Raw genomic sequence first — 19813 nt, 5'->3', positions numbered from 1 at the left:
AACACAGCTAGTAATGGTGTAAAGGAATAAGAATAATCCCAAAGCAAGTACTTTAGAATCTAATTTAGGTAGACTTTTAGCTAAAGGACACAGTTCTGGTTTTTGCGCGCGCACACACACACACACACAAAGAAATTTCAAATATAAACGCGTAAATTAAAATAAGTCAAAAACCAAACAAAAGACAAGGAAACGGGGACTCAGCAAGGTCAATGAGCTTGTCCAAGGTTATACAGAAGATATCAGATCCAGAATCCATGGCAGATCTGTCTTGATTCCAAAGTGCGGCTTCTTTCCACCAAACCACGCTACCAACAGACACGTGGTAAGGGGATGCATAAATATTTGATGAATAATGCCTGAAAACAAAGTTGACAAGGATGATGGTAAAAATATAAAAGACAGGTTAAAAACGGAAAAGTAGTTCAGGAACTGGAAAAGGAAAAAAAAAAAGACACACAGACACACACACCCCAATAGTTTTCAGAGCGGAGCACTCAGGCTGAGCCAAGATGCTGGAACAAACTTTGCGCGGGGGCCGCCGGACACCCGGGCAGGCGGTAGCGGAGTCTTCCACCGGGATGGTTCCCAAGGAGCCAGCCGGCCGTGGGGCACAGCAGCCAAGCCCAGCCGCCTCCCGCGCCCACGCCCTCCCGACCACGAGTCACCGGGTCGGGCAACGCGGGACAACGCCCGGAGGTCAGCCGCCTTTCCTGTCGAGCCGCTGGCTTAAAAAGAAACACAAACACGTGTCCCCGGCCGCTGCGCAGCCTCCCGTCGGGGTTGAGGGCAGCAGGGGGCTTCCCGCGGTCGGCCCGGCGGCCAAGCTCCCGAAGGCGGGAGCCTGCCGTGGTCTCAGCTCGCTGTCGGGAAGCACCTGCCGTCGCGGTCGGCCCGGCCCAACGGCGAAGCGCCTAGGGCCCGGTTCCACGTAGGCCCCAGGCGGGGCTCGGGGCCGCGCGGCCGTACCGGCGAGCGCCGGCGCCGGGGCGTTTCCTCTTCCTCCCTACGCGAGGCGCGGCGGCGCGGCGGTGGCCAGGCCGAGGCCGGGCTCGGGCGCCCGACCGAGGCCTGCCGGCGAGCGCGGCCAAACGCCGCCGCCCGAGTCGCCGCCGCCGCCGCCGCCGCGGCGCCCCCGCCGCGCCCTCCGGCCGCGGGGCTCCGGGCAGCTGGGCCCGGCGCGGGCAGCGAGAGGCGGGGCCGGCGTGCGGGTGGCGGAAGGAGGCGGAGGAGGAGGAAGAGGAGGAGGAGGAGGCGGCGGCCGGGAGCCGGGGAAGAGGGGCGGGGGGTGGGCCGGGGGAGGGGAGGAGCGGGGTTTGCGGAGCGCGGCGCCGCAGCCGGGAGCCGGCGGGCCCGAGAGTGACCGAGTCACGGCGGGCGCCGGCGGAGCCGCGGCGTCGGACCCGCCTCCTGGAGGAGCTCAGCCCCGGCCAGGCCCGGCCCCATTCCCGCCCCGCGCCGCCTCCCCGCCGCCGCCGCCGCCGCGGGAGCGCTCCCCTGCCCACCCCGCCCCCGCGGCCGAGCCCGGGAGTCGAGTGGGAGTCGGCCGGCCGGCGCGGGCAGCGCCGGGACCCCACAGGGGACACTGCAGTCGGAGCCCGGGAGGGGCCGCGCCGCCACCGTCTGAACTAGGATGTCCCGACATGAAGGTGAGAGGAGCCCCCGCCCCCACCCCCACCGCCCGGGCCTCGGCCTACCCCGCCCGGGCCGGGCGCCGCGGAGGGCGGCCGGGAAGCGGCGGAGACTTCGGCTGGGCCCGAGCCGGGCCCGAGACGCCGGGCCCGAGAGCGAGCGAGCGAGCGAGGGCGTAGAGCCGCGGCGCCGCCGCCGCCACGGCCGCGGCCCTGAGCTGGGCCTGGTGCCGGAGGCGGGGCGGCCGGGCCGGCCGGAGGGTTTGCACTGTCATGGGGCGGGGGAGGGGGAGGGGAGGCGGCGGGGCCCGTTACCGGCGGGAGCCCGGTCCTCGGGACTGATACCGGACGCCGCGGCCGGGCCGGCCGGTCCCGGAGCCGCGGGGCCCCGGCGCGGCCTAGAGCTCCCGCCGTCCCGGAAGGGCCCGGCGCGGCCGCCGAGCGGGGCCGCGGACGGCGGCAGGAGACCGAGGAGCCGACCCGGGACTCGGTGGGTGAGTCCGGTCTCCGGGAGACGACGGGGAGTGCCCCTGCCTGCGGACGACGGCGGGGCGGGCGGGAAGGCTCTGCGGTCGGGGAACGGGAAGCCCCCGTCGCCTGGAGCCCGCCCCGGCCTCGCGGCTAGGCCTCGGCGCGTCCCTGGGCTCGGGTAACCCAAGTTCCCGGGGCGGATCCGGCCCGGCCGGGTGAGCAAACTCACTGCTCGGTCACTGGGTCGGAAGGGGACTCGCTCCTGGAGGGCTGCGGGCCCCTTGCCCGGCATGCATGGTCTCCTGAACCAGGTTTTAGTAAATGACCGTGGTGAGGTCTGGTAGTGGTTAGGGGGCGTTTGGGACTTTGTTTTGTGATTTTAAAACATGGGGGTACAGTTGCAAATCAGCAGACTGTTTTAGTCCGATCCCAGGGCACAAAGAGAAAAATGTTTAGGGCCGAGGTCTAGGCGTTGAGCTGATAAAAAAATAAGTTAACTTTAATTTGCTGCCATATGGTTTAGAAAAGGGGGAGGGGGTTGTGTTTTCTTTGTTTCACTACCACAGGTCTTTAAATAAAAAGTCTTAACGAAACTTGGCGGAAAAGTTTATCCTGGTAAGGTTAATGCAAGATTGTAGAAGTGGCTTGAAGATATTTTGTACTCTTGATGTTAAAATCCTATATAGGTGATGTAGGAGTGGAGAAAGTTTAGTGAGTCAGATTCTTGCGTGTGCACCACAACGTTGCGAAGGTATTCTTAGGGAAATATAGGCCTTAGAATTTCAAGATGGAAAAACTCAGATTGATCAAAATTATATTTAGAGCAAGTTTCAGGATTTCCATTACTAATTATAATTAATTTGAGATTGACTTCAAGAATATATTGTGTCCAAGGATTCTGTATTCTAAAATCACAAAACCAATAGGAAATATACTGTATTTTCTTCACTTACTGTGTACTGATGTTGGACAGTTTGAAATAATAAGGTACATAGGCTCATAGAAATATTTAGAAGCTATGCCTATTCCCCCTCCCCCCTTTTTTTACTTAATGGAAACATTCCTGTCTTGTAATTTTAAATAAATTGTAATTAAAGTGATAATCAAATTTTAATTTGGTATGTGAAGTTTATCTTTGAAGTCGTGTGTACATTGACCACCTTCAGGACAAAATGAAAGTGAGCAATGGCTGTAGGCTCTCTGACTCGTAAGAACTGGGAGAGTTAGAGTTACAGAATCATAGCAATGGAAGAAGGGTGTTTGAGACCCATTCTCCTTGCTTCAAGAAAATATCTGGATAGTTGCAGGCTGAGTTTTGTAATTGAATGGTATCCTGGGAACATTCCTTTACCCTCAGGAATCCTTTAGAGAAATTAAAACCCCACAGTGTGAACATTCTTGAATGTAACACAAATTCTGTACTTTAAGCCTGTTTTCCCCTGTTTGGTCCTGTGGAAAGACATGTGGTCATGAAACTTATATTTACCTTTTAGTTACTTGAATATTACTGAGCCCCTCAGCACAGGAATAGCACACCTTTTCTGTAACTTAGAGCATGCCAGATGTTTCTGAAAAAAGGAACATTCCTACCATACATCAGTTGAAGATTTACAGTACAGTATTTGTCAAATGATTACTTTTTAAGGGTCTAGCTAATGGCCTAAGGCAGGAATGACAATCTCCTTAAGAATCACATTTAATTTATTAGATCTATGGTGTGTGGAATTTTAGTTGGGCCTACCAGTTACTTTCATTGGTTAGAATTTAATGTATCAACAAATGTAGAGATTGACACCCTCGGTAGTGTAGTTCTTTTCTCATGCTTTCTTCTTTGGGCCAACTAATCCCATTTCTTTAGTGGTAGGATTTTTGAGCTCTTTTAATCATCTGTCCACCGCCAAATTCTCTGTAGTTCCCTTTTCCTTTCAGTAGTATGACCTAGAACTGGCTGTAGTAGTCTGGGAAGAAATCTGAACTGTGCTGCCCGCCTGTAGCGTGCTTGCCCTGTGCTTCTGTTTCAGTGCGTTCTGTATGCCCCTGCTTTGCGTCTTTGGGCCCACCCTAATGAGTTGCACTATATTGTATGTAAGAATGTAACTTTGGACAACAGAACCCCAAGGTGGACATCTGTCAAGCTTTAGTCTATACTTTGCAAAGCAGTGGACTACCTCAGAGAAATGAGGTGCAACTGGAAGCACAGAGAAATGTTCAAGGCATATTCTAGGGGTCAGCATGCTTTTTTTCTGTGAAGGGCTAGGGAGTAAATATCATAGGCTTGGCAATCCTATGCCCCCTCTGCTGTTGTAGTGTAAAAGCAGACAACATGTAATGAATGAGCACAGCCGTGTTCCAATGAAAACTTTCTTTATGGGACTGACATTGAATTTCATATAATTTTTATGATTCTTCGTTTTTACCATTTAAAAATGTAAAAACCACTCTTAGCTTGAGGGCTGCACAAACACTGGAGGTGGCCACATTTGGCCCATTTTGGCCTGCAGGCTATCATTTGCCTACTTTAGCTCTGGACTTTAGTTTTAGAGTTGATTGAACTGAAATTGTGGAGAGTCCAGAAAGGACCCACTCTGCTTGGTATTCCATCGTTTCCTCTGGGGTATGGGGAGTGAGTCCATGGTGTGGGCTGGTTCTGTACCTGTTTCCAGCAGCACTATATAGATTGTGATCAGAGTTATTGTTCCTGCTGGAGAAACAGACTCCCCACCTGCCTTTCCAGACACTGGAGTTTTGGTACTCTACATTGTCTCCTGCTTGCCAATCTTGACTTTCACAACCAGAATTCCAGGGTCTTTAAACATTTTACAATGTCAGTTCTTAGTCATTTTATGTTCAACCTGCCAGCACCATCTAGTTCCATGTTACACACAGTGAAACCCATCATTTTCTGTTTCATTGGTAGAAGTTTTTTTTTCCCTAATGTTTCACTACATGCTTTCTTCTTAAATACATTTAGAGTATAAATATGTTATTCAGAGCTTAAAATCCATTTAATAGCTTTGCAAATGTTGTTAAAAACATATCAAATTACTCAGTGTTTTATTAGCTAAAATGAAATTATAAATGTTCTTGCATGAGTTGGAGCCTAATTGATTACCTAGTTAGGAATATGTTTTATTACCTTAAATCATCCACCCTTTTTTTCATTTGCTACTATGTTTAAGACCCTGGGCTAGGTACCAAGGATGAATGAAGCAGAGGGAGCTCCTCAACTTAAGTGTGGTGGGGAAGACGGAAGACGCATGTGCACAGCTCCTGCAGCACAGTGTGAGACATGCCATAAGGAAGGGATAAACAAATTGATGACAATATAATTACCAACTTTTTTCTTACTAATTTTGCCCAGTTTCAGAGAGGGAATCTTTTGTGAATTCTAACTCCTTTTTCTTGAGTGCCTCCTAGCTTTTTTGTGGGCTGCTCTTCATTTTGGATAAAATCATTTGAGCTTTCAAATACAGTTCCTATTTGAACTAATCTCTACTTGATTTATATTTCCCCTAAGTTTTTGAAGATTTTCATATGTAAGCAATGATAGTGAATAAATGGACCAGTGATCCTAACATGTTATTCTCAAAAGCATCTGAGACTGTTTATTTTCAAAATGTTAAGTACAACAGTAGGTAGGTCATTACTCTAGTTCTTGAAAGGGTTTTGAAGTTGTATCACTTTTTTGTTAGATTTCTGTTCTCCAGGAGTGCTATCTAGTGCTATAAATGAGCATGCAGACAGTCCCAGTGGGAATTGCAATAATTTTGTTTTCAGAATTTGGGGACTGGAAAGCCAGCATTGGCAATTATCATGGGATTTTTAACGTGGTGACTTTTGCTTTCCTGTGACAAAGTAAATTCACTCCCACTGAAAAGTTCTTTGCTATCATGTCGAACAACTTACTTCACTAAGTGATCTGTTAAAAAGATTATGACACTCTTACTTGACTTTAAATTTCAGTGAATCATTTATTATATTTACTTTGACTTTCAATAAAGGATAAAACATAAATATTTTAATTTCTGGAGTCTTTGATTCCATGATTTTGTATAAAGTTGATTTTGAAGTCCATTCTCATCTGTTGACATCCATGTGTAAGTTAAAATATAGCAAAATAAACTTTCTTGTTTTATATTAGAAATTTAGTTTGAAAGGTATTTCTGTTAGTCTTAGAATTTTAAGAGTTTATTAACAGCAGTCTTGTTTAAAGGTTGTAAACCTTTTCACAGTGAAAATCAGGAAGCTTCTGATGTGAATTGACCAAATTCCTTCACATTAGGTTTGCAACATTTCAAAAAAGAAATCCATGTCCTTATGAGTCTTAATTTTCAAAACATCAGCTTTATAACATCTAACACATATATTTACAGTGGTTTGGATTTTTTTAGAGTGCAGGTTCCAAAAATTGTTTTTAGTGAAGATTAAGGTATCATTTAGGATATATTATCCTAAAAATAGTATGTTTTAAATGTCATCATAAGTACTGCCGTGGGGCTTCTTTCATGAATATGGAAGCATTTCCTACCCTTCATATTCATAAAATTTTAAAGTAGTGCCATTCGTAATTAAAATCTTTGTTGATTAAAGTTTAATTTCACATTAATTTTAGCATTGTGCTAGGAGCCATGATGTTTTTCATTTCCTTAAAATGGTTGGGTATACTTTTTAGCCACTGACAGACAGTCCGTGGGGTTGCGAAGAGTTGGACACGACTGAGCAACTAACACACACACACATACTTTTTAGCCGCTAAAGTTATACATTAAAATTAAGGAAAGAACCTGTAAGAGGTCTATAGATCAGAGCATTTTTTAAAATGTGGTGATTTTTATATATTATCTGTGTCCTGATTGATGATGGAGATGTTGGATAAGGCAGACGGTTTCCAGAGGAACACATTACCTATGTTCCATGGGAGGAAAGTGAGTGTTTTGCATGAAAAGAGGGTTCGGGCAAGGGTGAGGACAAGAGACGAGGAGGGTGATGGCAGTAGAAAGTTAGGCAGGGTAGTCATGAATCTTGGGAATGATCTGTAGCCACAGGAAGTCAGAAACAGAAAACTCTCATGCTTGATAAAATGTCTAAAGAACCAGGTACCAGGAGGTAAAAACAGGGTCCTGCGAAACTAGCAAGAGATGAATTGCTTGTTAGGCACCTTCCCGGGTGCCATCCTTGCTGCTTTTCTAACTGCCCTCCCACATGTTTGTGAATCCATGTTTCTAACTGTCTTTCTGAATAGTACCAAAGCAGAGTGTGGGTCTGTCTTGTTCACGTACATGGTCTGTTTATCTCTTCAGGGCCGTGGTACCAACCACCAGTCTAGCAGACTTGGCCAGTAGCCACAAGAGGTATCAGGGAGAAAGTATGGATGGATTCTTGCAAATCCATCACTACTGTGTGAAAAATCCAACTGAAGTCAATCACAGGAGTGGGTCAGTCAAGTCACCTTCAGCTTGGAGGGACAGACATTAAGTGGGTGAAGCCTCTTGACATCATCACTAATTAGGTTTGCACATTTTCTTCTGCTGGAGTATGTGTGTGTGTGTGTGTGTCTGTCTGTCTGTGTTTTCCTTCTCTTGCCAGTAATCAGTGCCACTGTCATGAACTTCAGATTTCTCTGTAGTCAGAGGATCTACATTCAAAGAGCCAGTTTAGAGTGCTAACTTGATGAGTTGACCATTAGAACAGTTGCAGGTATATTAGACTGTAATTTTTGGTTTTGACTTCTTTTACCTTTGTTCCGTAAGACTCTGTCACCCTCCCCGCCCACCCAGCAAAGTTAAGTCCTTCCAATAGCACTTGTGCATCATTCTCCAGGCATTTTTTTATGCTGTAATTGTTCACTTGTCTGGCTGCACCACAATGGTATAGTGTTATACTTACACCTCTGTATGCTACCACCTAGCATAGTGTCTGGCCTTTGGGAGGCCCAGTGAACATTTGGGAGTGACTGTTAGAGATGTTTAATAATTGTCTGAAAAAATGGTAAGACTCGAAAGTGCATCCCTGCTTTTGTATGGGGGAACTGGTTAAGAGGGAAAGAGTTTGTAGGAAAGAGAACTTGGAACTTTCATAAAAGTAAGAGGGGATGAGTAAACTATGTGTACATAGAATGAAAATAACTTAGGGTAGCTGACTCCCTGGGGAATGGCCTGGGACTGGCCACCAAGGTGCTGTTTTGTTCTCCCTCTGGCTCTGGTTTCAGATTAACTGGCTGTGAAGATCTGCATGTTAATTGCACTGTGTGTGAGTTTCCTGCTTCATTCAGTCTTTCATTCAGAGAATATTTATGGCTACCTACTCAAGTACCACTCCAAGTCATCTCCAGAGCTGGCCACAAGTTGTTGACCCTTGCTGCAGGATGATAATATTCAGTGGGTTAGAAACACATGTTAGGGAATAAAATTCTTTCCTATTGCATAGGTTGTGGCTCTTTTCCAGTGTGCTCGAATTAGTCCTTGAAGTTTATATTTTATGACAGGGTAATTAAATCATGTAAGTGTTTTAATGTTTTGGCAATATTTGCACCCCCCTCCTTTTTTTTAAAACATTATTTTCATTCAAGCTTCACAATCACTTCTAATTCTGCCCAGCAGTACATTTCGTTCTCTAACAATATTATCCTTAAACTTAAGGTCTCAACACACATCTGCACACGTAAGTATCTTTTTGATACTTAGCAAAGAGAGCTCAAGGTATTAAACTTTTTATATTCCGTATAGTGTTTTTTTGTGTGTGTGGCATCCTTATGGTTATATAGCAACCGTTGGGGTGAGTAACTGGACCCTACTTCCTTCTGGTATTCTTCCTCAACCAGCATTCTCCTTTGGTGTCCTCTGTGATTGTAGAGTTTTGACAGTGAGTGCAAGGAAATGAGAAACTTTCTAAATCAGGAGTTAAAGACACTGAAGTGAAATGGGCAGGGATTATGTAAAGGAGTTGTTAGAAATGTGTCCCTTCTCGGTAAGAATGAAATACATGCTGGGAGGTGGGGGGTGGTGGGAACCAGGTAGTTTTCATAGTCAGAGATCATGTTCATTCTTAGTAACACTGCTAGCAGTTCTGATACAGTTAATTGCAATTTGAAATGAATTTCATGTGTTTGTATAGCTACAGATAAGAGTGTACATAGTAGTCTCTGAGGGCTTCCCTGGTGGCCCAATGGTAAAGAATCCACCTGCCAATAGAAGAGACACAGGTTCGATCCCTGGGTGGGGAAGATCCCCTGGACAAGGAAATGGCAACCTCCTCCAGTATTCTTGCTGGGAAATCCTGCAGACAGAGGAACCTGGTGGGCTACAGTCCTTGGGGAATCGCAAAAGAATCAGAGACAACTTAGCGACTAAACACACATGGACAGTAGTCGCTGAGGTGAAACTGATCGTCCTTCCCCTGGGAAAAATGGTGATTAGAACCTTGGGTTACAGTGGATGAGCACCTGGCCTGAGGTGATCCCGTATTAGGCCAGGATCAAAGAGCTTCACTCCATGTCAGACATACTGCATATCTGTATGCTTATTCATTGCTCCCTATCATTTTCTGCAAGCTTTTTAGAAGCCACTCAAAGGGAAAAAGAGATAGCAAATCTTCTTGCAGAATTGGGCTGCATGATCACACTGTCTAATAGAAATCTAGTTTCAAGTCACATGTAATTTGAAATTCTCTGGGAGCTACAGTAACAAAACTGAGAAGGTGAAATCAATTTTAATAATTTAATGCTTTAACTTAATATATACAAAATAACAGTTCATCATGTAACCAATATACAAATTGTTTATGAGATATTTTTATGTTCTTTTTTCTTTACAACACTGTAAAAATCTAGGATATATTCCACACTGAAACTTTTTAATTCAGATGCTAGATTTTCATAAAAAAATTACTTGGTCTTAGCTGAGAAACACTTTAGACTTCCAGACACATTGGAAGTCTGCTAATTCATATTTTGATCATAATACTGTCTGTCTTTGTAAGTAACATGTTGATGCAGTATTGCCATCTACTTAATTGTCCATTCATGAACATTCTTGATTTGTTTCCTGAATTTCTCTCCTAAGAAGTTAGATTTTACCCTATTTTTTGACCTTAAAATTATTCTTAACCTAAACTTTAGCTACATAAAACCATCACAGTAGAAATCCACTTTATAAACAACTACAAATGTATATAAATTCTAATTCCTTTGAGGGCTATTCAGATTGATGAAGTGTAAGTAATGGCTTTGGGGTGGTTTTAATGTGAGTTTGAGGGGTTATTTTGAAGTCCCTGGAGTTGACAGATATAGAATTTGCAAAAGTTGTTGCTAGTCCATTTCAAGTTTTATTATGGTGAATTCATCATTTGAAAAAAGTGACCCCTAGGCTTGGTCATTTATTGTACATGTATTTTGTTGGGCTTCCTGGTGGTTTAGATGGTAAAGAATCCACCTGCAATGCAGGAAACGCAGGTTCAATTCCTGGTTCAGGAAGATCTCCTGGAGAAGGGAATGGCTACCCACTTTGGTATTCTTGCCTGGGAAATCCCATGGACAGAGGAGTCTAGTGGGCTATAGTCCATGGGGTAGCAAAAGAGTCAAACACAACTGAGTGACTAACACTTTCACTATATAGATTATATATACCCAGTATCCATCTCCAAAAGGCTCCTGGCATCTACCAGTAGAAAGACAGGTGGCTATGATTCTTGTTTAATTTTAAGGAAACTGATTATGGAGCCGATGGAGAAGATAATCCTTAGTCCACTATCAAGGTTAGCCACCCACTGGTGGTGTCTCTCTTTTACCTTTTTGGCTTATTATTTTAGCCAGTTACAGCTAGATTTGCAAGTGAAAATAAGAGTGTTTGGAAGACAGTCTGTTAAAAATTATAGACCTCATGTTTTTCTGTCTTGATTTTACTGGAGCAGCAGTTCCGCTGAGCTGTCAGTATTATGTTTTTGTTTTTCCTTCAGCTCCTCTCCAGCCAGATCACTGAGACATCAGGAATCTGTGGCTCTTCCCTCCTCCCCATCCCCCACCTGATAGTGTAAAAATGCTAGTATTATTGTTTTGGGGTCTTCCCTAATGGCTCAGAGTAAAGAATCTGCCTGCATTATAGGAGATGCAGGAGACACAGGTTCAGTTCCTGGGTCAGGAAGATCCCCTGGAGGAGGAAATGACAACCCACTCCAGTATTCTTGCCTGGAGAATTCCATGGACAGAGGAGCCTGGTGGGCTACAGTCCTTAGGGTCGCAAAGAGTCGGATAGGACTGAGCAGCTGAGCACTCACATCCTATTATTTTGGGGCACTGTCATCCAATGCTGCTCAACATGTGGTTCAGGACCAGCCTATCAGTATCACCTGGGAACTTGCTCGTAATGCAGATTCTTAGACTCTACCCCAGACCTACCGATCACAACTTCTGGGGGTGGGGCCCAGCGGCCTGTGTTTTAACAGACTCCTACCTGGACCTGGTTATGTAATAAAAGGCATTGTTTGCATGAGGTGGTTATTGTTGGTGACAGGCACACAATGGTTTGAGACCACTTTTCATGATATGATACTAACCAAACGGAAATGGAGCTGATGACCTTGGCCTCATTCTCCTTGAATGTCATGCTCTTGTCACCTGAGAAGGTAGAAGAGGAGCATAACTCCCCACTCCAGACTAGTTCTTTTTATTTACTCAACACATATTTATATATTGAATGTGTACTCAGGGCCAGGAATTATTCTGGCACTAAGGAAACCTTAGTGAACAAGATAGAGAAGCTTCCTGTTCCTCTGACACTCACACTCCGTTAGAAGGAATATGCCAAGGGTGTATGGCCTGTGACTTGGCCCACTGCCTGTCTTGGTAAATAAAGTTTTATTGGAGCACAGCCGCATCTCCTCATTTCCATATTCTCAAAGTTGCTTTGTGCTACAATGCACAGTTGAGGAGTTATGACAGAGAAAGTTGAACATATTTACTCTCTGGCTCTTGACAGAAAAAAATTGTGAATCCCTGAAAAAGACCATGAAAGAATAAATAGATGGAGAAGGAAATGGCAACCCACTCCAGTATTCTTGCCTGAAGAATCCCATGGACGGAGGATCCTGGTAGGCTACAGTCCATGGAGTCGCTAAGGGTCAGACACGACTGAGCGACTTCACTTTCACTTTTCACTTTCATGCATTGGAGAAGGAAATGGCAATCCACTCCAGTGTTCTTGCCTGGAGAATCCCAGGGACGGCAGAGCCTGGTGGGCTGCCATCTGTGGGGTCGCACCGAGTTGGACACGACTGAGGCGACTTAGCAGCAGCAGCAGCAGCAGTGTTAGAAAGTGACAACTGTTACAAGAACCCAGACTGGGACTAGAGAATGGGGGCCTACTTTAGATAGTGATGGTCAGGGAGAGCTTTTCTGAAGATGGAACTTTGAAAGAAAGAACTTGAGTTAAGTGAAGGATGTGAAAAGGAGGATACAGCAAGTCCAGAGGCCCTGAGATTTGGAATGTTCTGGGAACAGCAGTGAACCCCCTGCGGATGGAGGACCATGGTTGAGGGGGAAGAGGTAGGAAATGAAGTCGGTGTAACTAGTCCAGACACAGCATACTCTGTATTGTGGCCTGCGGTGGGGATGTTTGATTGTGTGTTCTTGGAGAAATACACTATAGATGCCCTTCTTTAGAGGGATCTTTTTGGCTATACATGGCAGAGACTGGAAGCTAAACACCTGCTGTAGCACATTCCAGCATCTCTAAGAAACACTGCTTTATGAACTTTCCCCAACACTCTTCACTTCAGGGATGGCCACCAAGTAGGAGAATGGCAGAGGGTAGACTGCAGAGCTGAGAAAACAAGAGCGTGTTAGAGAGAGGTCTATCAGACAGTACTGAGAAGACCAGGGTTTCTAGAACAGATGCCCATATGTAAGTCCTGACTTCTGAGTCAGTGCAAGAGATCTGTTTTCTGTAAAAGAAGGATGCAACTGCTGCTTTGGCCTCTTTCCAAGGGTCTCTGTGAAGATGAAATACCAGGGCATGTAGTGATGTTTTCTAAGTTGGATGAAGCACTGCATAAGTATAAGATGATGGTATTTTTTTTATTATAGGGGATAAGATTAGAAATGAAGACTGGAGCAAGGTAGATAGGGAAGGATTTGATTGCAACACTAAGGTCAGTCTTTTCCTTTTTCCATAGAGATTATGGGATGGAAAAGGGGTCAAAGTTTGAAGCAAAGAAAGAGCGTGATGTAAGTTTCAGGAAGATTAGTGTGGTGGTATTGTGTGTGGAGTAGGTTGGTGCTTGTGGCAGGAACCATTCAGAGACTGGGGGCATGAGCTTGAAGTTGAAAGGACCTGAATTAGTCAGTGATGGTAGGAACAAAAAGAAAAGAAAAAGCAACACGATTTGAGATAAAGTCTCATTGCAAGAGAACAAGGACTAAAGTATAATTTCAAGACGACCAGTCAACGTGCTGAAAGAATAGCAGGTTCTTAATATTAGTTAGGGAAGATAGGAAGGGAGAGGTGGGGAAAAGAGTAATTTTTAGCTTTTGACATTTTGGATTTAAGGTGATGTTAGGCCATTAGGTAGGCTTCCCTGGTGGCTCAGATGGTAAAGAATCTGCCTGCAATGCAGGAGACCCCGGTTCAATCCCTGGGTCAGGAAGTTGCCCCGAGAAGGTAAGGCCACTGGGGAGAAATCAGGAGTTGAGAAACACTGCACTGGGGCTCAGAAGAGAGAAATCTTGGTTAGAAAAAAGAATCTTATAGCCCCCTACATTGACGTCTGGGGATAGGCTAGATTTCTGAGGAAGAAAGTATCTTGAGAAGAGGGGCTCAGAGAGTGAGCACAAGGTTGTTATGACCCCCTCAACCTCCCCTTAAGGTACAATTGCACTTGTCATGCAGGTATTGACTTACTGCTTTAGATCTAGGCTTTTTTGAATAGGGATGAGAGGTAGAGTAGAAGAGGAGGCTGGAAGAGGAGAAACCACTACTAAGCAAACATCTGCTATAGTAATAGTAATATTTATGGAGTGCTTACCATCTGCAAGGCCCTGCGCTCAGCATTTCACAGGTACCAACTCATTTAATTCTCATAACAGTTCTATAAGATGTATATTATTATTATCCCAGTGTAATGAATGAGGAAATTGAAGCACTGAGAAGTTCTTCATCACACAGTCTGTAATGGAGCTGGAATTCAAATCCAGGCCTGGTATCTCAACGTTGTTGTTCAGTCACTAAGTCATGTCTAACTCTTTGCAACCCCATGGACTGCAGCATGCCAGGTTTCCCTGCTCTTCACTATCCCCCAGAGTTCACTCAAACTCCTGTCCGTTGAGTCAGAGATACCATCTAACCATCTCATCCTCTGTCATCAACGCCTTCTCCTGCTCTCAGTCTTTCCCAGCATCAAGGTCTTTTAAGCTGGACTCTGTACCAGGCATTTTATAGACTGGTTCCTACAGCAGTGATCTCAGTTATGAGGCTTAGTAAAATTTCAAAACAATCCAGCAAGATATGTTACCATATTCTGCAGATTTGGAATTTGAGTCTAAGTAAGAGAGGCTGACACAACTGAAGCAACTTAGCACGCACACATGCAAGAAAGGTTAGGTTATTTGTCGTAGGTCATGCAGGACTCAGTGGTAAAGAATCTGTCTGCCAGTGCAGGAGATGCAGGTTTGAACCCTTGAGTCGGGAAGTCCCCCTGGCGGAGGAAATGGCAACTTACTCCAGTATTCTTGCCTGGGAAATCCCATGGACAGAGGAGCCTGGCAGGCTACAGTCCGTGGGGCTGCAAAGAGTCTCACACATCTGAGCAACTGAGTGCACACATATGCCAGGCAGTAAGTGGTAAAGCCAAGACTTGAACTGAATTCTGTCACATCCAAACATCTGTGATCATTTTATTTCATTCAAGTCAGTACACTTTCTATACAGGACTAAATAACAAGTATGACTTTGCAGGCCACATGCTGTCGACTGCAACTACTCTGCTCTCCTGATTTGAAAGCAGCCTTAAGACTAAATGTAAACAGATAAGCTTGGCTATGATCCAATAAATCTTTATTTGTGGATATTGAAATTTGAATTTCGTGTATTTTTCAGGTATCACTGAATATTCCTTTTAAAATTTTCTTCTCAAAAAAAAATAAAATAAAAATTTCTTCTCTAAACATTTTTAAATGCAAAAACTGTTCTTAGCTCACAGATTAGACAAAAACAGGTGGTAAGCCAGGTTTAGCCCATGGGCCATGGTTTTCTGACTTCTGCTTTCATCCATTCATTTAATAAATATGCACTGAATACCTTCTCTATGTGGAGATATTGTGTTGGGACTCGGGACAAAACACAAAGGGAATTCCAGTTCCAGCCTTCTAAGATGAGACGTGTAATTTGAATACAAAGTGGGAACTGTAATCATATAGTTCATCATAGTATGAACTATAATGAATTTATACTTGCAAGGTACAGTGAAAGAATCGATATGGAGGCTGCTCAGTTCATGGACGAATTCATGAACACATCCCAAAGGGAGTTATGTGCTTGGGTTGTCTCTGATGTTGGGGAGAGTATCCCATGGACAGAGAGATGAGCAGAAAGGATTTTCCTTTGAGGGGAAACCATAAGAAATTTAACATTATTGGAGCAAAAATGGAGGGGCTGATGCCAGGAAATGAACCTTGTCAATAGGGTGGATAAATGGGAGTGAGTTTTTAAGAAATTTCAAACCAGTATGAGTTTTGTGTTCTAGAAAGAGATTATCTGAAGGATGGATTTGCAGAGGGCAGGGTGGGGAGACGAACAGGTAAGTTACCCCAAGAAAATTGCTGTAGTGAGTGCAAATTGGTTCACAAAGAGTTAGACACGACTGAGCACTCACGTACACGCGTGCAAGTAGGAGACCTATTTGGTGAACAGTGAGGCACGGGGATTTTGGAATAGTGAAATGTCTAGGAAAACTCAGGGTTTGGGCTTGATTAGTTGGGCAGTGCTGTTTATCAGAATGCATATCTAGGACGAAGAAGCATGCTTTAGGGGTCAAGGTTGGAAGCAGGGGAAAGTGAAGTGACTTCCATTTTTAGCATGTTTTATTTGTGGTACCTGTGGGACATCCGAGTAGAGATATCCAAGGACAGTTAAGCATGTGGATCTGGAATTCGGGTGGAATAAATCTGGGCTAAGATAAATCCATAGTTAGTAGAGTTGATTGCTCAGGGATGGTTAGAACCTATAGATTACAATGGGGAGACTGATCATTAAATTTAAGGAGCAGGAGAGACTGGCTGAAGGGAGTACCTGGAGAGTAGAAGGAGAATCAGGAGAGAGTATTGTCATTGAAATTTAGGAAGGTGATTTTTCTGGAAGGAGGATGTGGTCAGTATTGCTGCAGAAAGGTCAAGAAGATAAGGAGTGAGTGTTCTTTGGCTGTGGCTATTGGAGTGAGGAGGGCTGTAGAACTTAATGAGCATAGGCTAGAACCCAGATTGCAGTGTATTCAATTCCAAATGAACATGAGAAACTGGGAACACTGTTACAGATTTAGCTGTGAGGGAAAGGAGAGATGTGTGCCGCTCAAGGGTAGATACTACAGACTGATAGGGAAGACTGGGAAAAGTCGTTCCGTCAATAAATAATGTGCCAGGTACTGGTGTTGAAACTGGAGATAGAGTAAGGAAAGGTAAGAGGAAGTTCTTATTGTAGAGCTTACATTTTAATGGGGAGTGGGTACAGAAAAGAAACATATAATTTAATTTTGGTTAGTGATAAATATTCTGAAGAAAATAAAGCTGACTGGAGGATTAAGGATTGACTATGATGGAAGGTGAATGGATGATCTGGTGTTTATTTTTAAGAGTGGTCAAGAAAGCCTTCCACAAGAAGTAATACCTCTCAAGCAGAGACTTCAGGTATAAAAAAGCTCTGGGGTCAGAATAAAGCAGGTTATGTGAGGAACAGGGTGGCTGGAGCTGACTCAGCGAGGAGGAGGAGGGCAAATGAGGTATAGGTGGAGCTTTGTAGGAGATGGTGAGGCACTGGAGTTTAGTCCTCTGAACTTAGAGCTAACAAGATACATGTCAGCCCACTGTGTGAGAGGAGGGCCATTTACTGAGATGCAGAAGGGAGGTGCATTTTTGGAGGCAGAAGTCAAGAGTTCTTTTTCAGACATATTAGGTAAGAGATGTCTGTTAGATGTTCAGGTGGAGATGTGTGATGAATAAACTGGAGCCGGTTGGGTGAGTGTGAACAGACACACGCTCAGCAATATCATTAGGGACCTTAAAATCAAGACTTGATGCCATTCTGCTGCTCTTTCCAGTTTACTGTGGCTTGAGTCCCCAAACCTTATATTATGTAAATGTCTGTGTGGGGGCCTGTGAACCTTGTTTTCCTCCCCAAAGTGCCACGAGAGAGGGAGCACAGAGGTGGCAAGCCCAGCGAGTCTCCTGCGCCAGTGTTGCAGTGGTACTGGTCCAGGCCAAGAGAGCTCTGTGTGGGAATTAGGCCAGTTTGGCAGCTGGATAATGAATTAATTTATTTTAGTCTTTTTCTCTCCAATAAAATCAAGAGAAGATAGAATAATAGACCTTTTGGTCCAGAAGGAAATCAACCTCCTTTTTTTTTCTTTTCCAAATAAAATTGCAGTCTAGAAAGGCTGAGTCATACTACTTGAGATCACAGGGCTAACATTCAGATCTCATGACTCTTATTCCAGACTCCTTTTGTACTGTCTATACTACTGAAATGAAATTACCCCAAACTGTAGGATCAGAGGGTTTATTAGTTTATAGATACTTTGAGGCTAGATTTCTTCAGTGGATAAAATTTTCTGTTTACTCAAGTTTTTTCTAAGATGCTGAAAAGTAAATTTATCAATGGGACTTTAGAACCAGACTGCTGGTGTTCAAACCCCAGCCTGGTCACTGACTTTACAAACTGTGACCATGGGTAAGTTGTTTCCCTCTCTGTGTATCATTTCATAACAAAGGCTTAATGCTAGGGTGGTTGTATTTGATGGTTATTATATATAAAATGTTTACAGTAGTGCCAGGCATATGGCAAGCAGTCATTGAGCCATCATGATCATTTTCATCTTGGACATACAGAACAGTTGTCTACCACACTTTTAAGTTCTGTGCATATAATTTGTTAATGTTATACAGAATATATGAGAAGATACAGGAAGTAAGGTAAGATAAAAGTACATAAGGTAAAACAATGTCCCTGCCCTCAAGGAATTTGCATTATAATGGAGGAAGAAGTCTTACAATCCAGGAGGCATTATCTATTTAAAATGATTGGACAGTGAAAGCTATGAATGGTCTCTTATCTTCTAACATTCTGTGAATCTGGGTATTCAGAGGAAGACAGAGGGACTAAGAAGAGGTTTGAGCAAGTTTTATGGGTAAGGGATTTGTCTGGTTAGAGTAGCAGCAGACATTCTAGACCAATGGGATGGGCAGAAATTAGTATTTAATAAGGCCAAGGTAGGTAAACACAGGGGAGAATTTTTCAACAGTAAACAGTTTTGCTAGAGAAAAGGCCCGTGAGAGATAATAGTGATTTGGATACATTTGAGGGTATATACCAAAACCAAGCATACCAAACTTACCTCTTTTTTGCTTGGGCTTCTAAATTGGTATATCAAAATGTCACCATAGGCACTATCTTTCACTCAGGTGTATAAAGACTGTCACTGTCAACGTGGACAGGATATTTGATACATTAGATGATGATGTCAGAGGAGTGCATCACTGATGGAGTGGCTCACAGAGTGTTGATCCATAAAGGTTAGTGGCAACCTAGACTAAAGAGGGGCTTCCCTGGTGGCTCAGATGGTTAAGAATCTGCCTGCAATGCAAGAGACCTGCATTGGAAGGTTGGACCTGGTTGGAAGATCTCCTGGAAAAGGGAATGGCTAGAATTCCATAAACAGAGGATCCTGGTGGGCTACCATCCATGGGGTCACAAAGAGTCGGACGCGACTAGCACTTTGAATTTTTCAGAGTAAAGAGAGGACTAGGAGGTGATTTCTGTATCTCTTTTCTGTTTTGAGTGTTTTGTTTTTTTTTTTTTAATTGACTGAGGTTTAACTCATTGGTAATGTAATTCCCCTATTCTATTTCCCAGTTTCAGCACATCAGCATTTTGCCATTTTTATATCAGTTTCCTACTCACTTCCTTTAGGAGGGTTTGAACATTTTTAAAGCAAATCTGAGACCTGTGTTTTATTTTACCCACAGATACTTCAGTATTTATCCCTAGTTGCCAGGGACGCACTACACAGGCACATAGGTGCCACCACATGATTGTCACTCCTCAAAGAGTTAGTAATTCTTTTATATTATATAATACCCGATCCTTCGGTTTTCCCAGTTGACTCAGAAATGAGTTAGTTTGTTAAAATCAGTATCCAAAAAAGGTCTACATAGTTACATTTGGTTGTTATGTCCTTCAAAATCTCTTTATAACAGTCTTTCCCCCCTTAAAAAAGGCTGTTTATTTGTTGAAGAAACTGAACCATTTCTTTATGGTATTTCCTGCATTCTGGTTTGCATTCTTATGATGTCATGTTAGCATATTTTTTCATTCCCCATATTTCTTTTAAGTGGTAATCAGTTCTAGAGGGTTGATTCAGATGTTTGCTTCATAGAGTATTTTATAGGTGCTGATTATTTTATAATACTTATTACTTTATACTATTAGGACCGTAATGACTGATTGTCTCGGTGG

The 19813-nt window shown here is 44.0% G+C and overlaps 1 protein-coding gene across 1 annotated transcript in view; it reads left to right on the top strand.

The window, feature by feature from the left end:
* Window positions 1-1543: 1543 nt before the first annotated feature.
* The window catches only part of KCMF1 (potassium channel modulatory factor 1), a 77454-nt gene continuing 59184 nt past the window's right edge, over window positions 1544-19813 (top strand). The window contains exon 1 of the mRNA NM_001076275.1: window positions 1544-1649. Within this exon, the coding sequence (NP_001069743.1) occupies window positions 1634-1649 (16 nt within the window). The 5' untranslated portion in view covers window positions 1544-1633. The remainder of the gene's footprint in view (window positions 1650-19813) is intronic.

The sequence above is a fragment of the Bos taurus genome, chromosome 11 (genome assembly GCF_002263795.3).
Source record: "Bos taurus isolate L1 Dominette 01449 registration number 42190680 breed Hereford chromosome 11, ARS-UCD2.0, whole genome shotgun sequence".
NCBI lineage: Eukaryota > Metazoa > Chordata > Mammalia > Artiodactyla > Bovidae > Bos > Bos taurus.
This window is presented reverse-complemented; position numbering and strand designations above follow the sequence as displayed.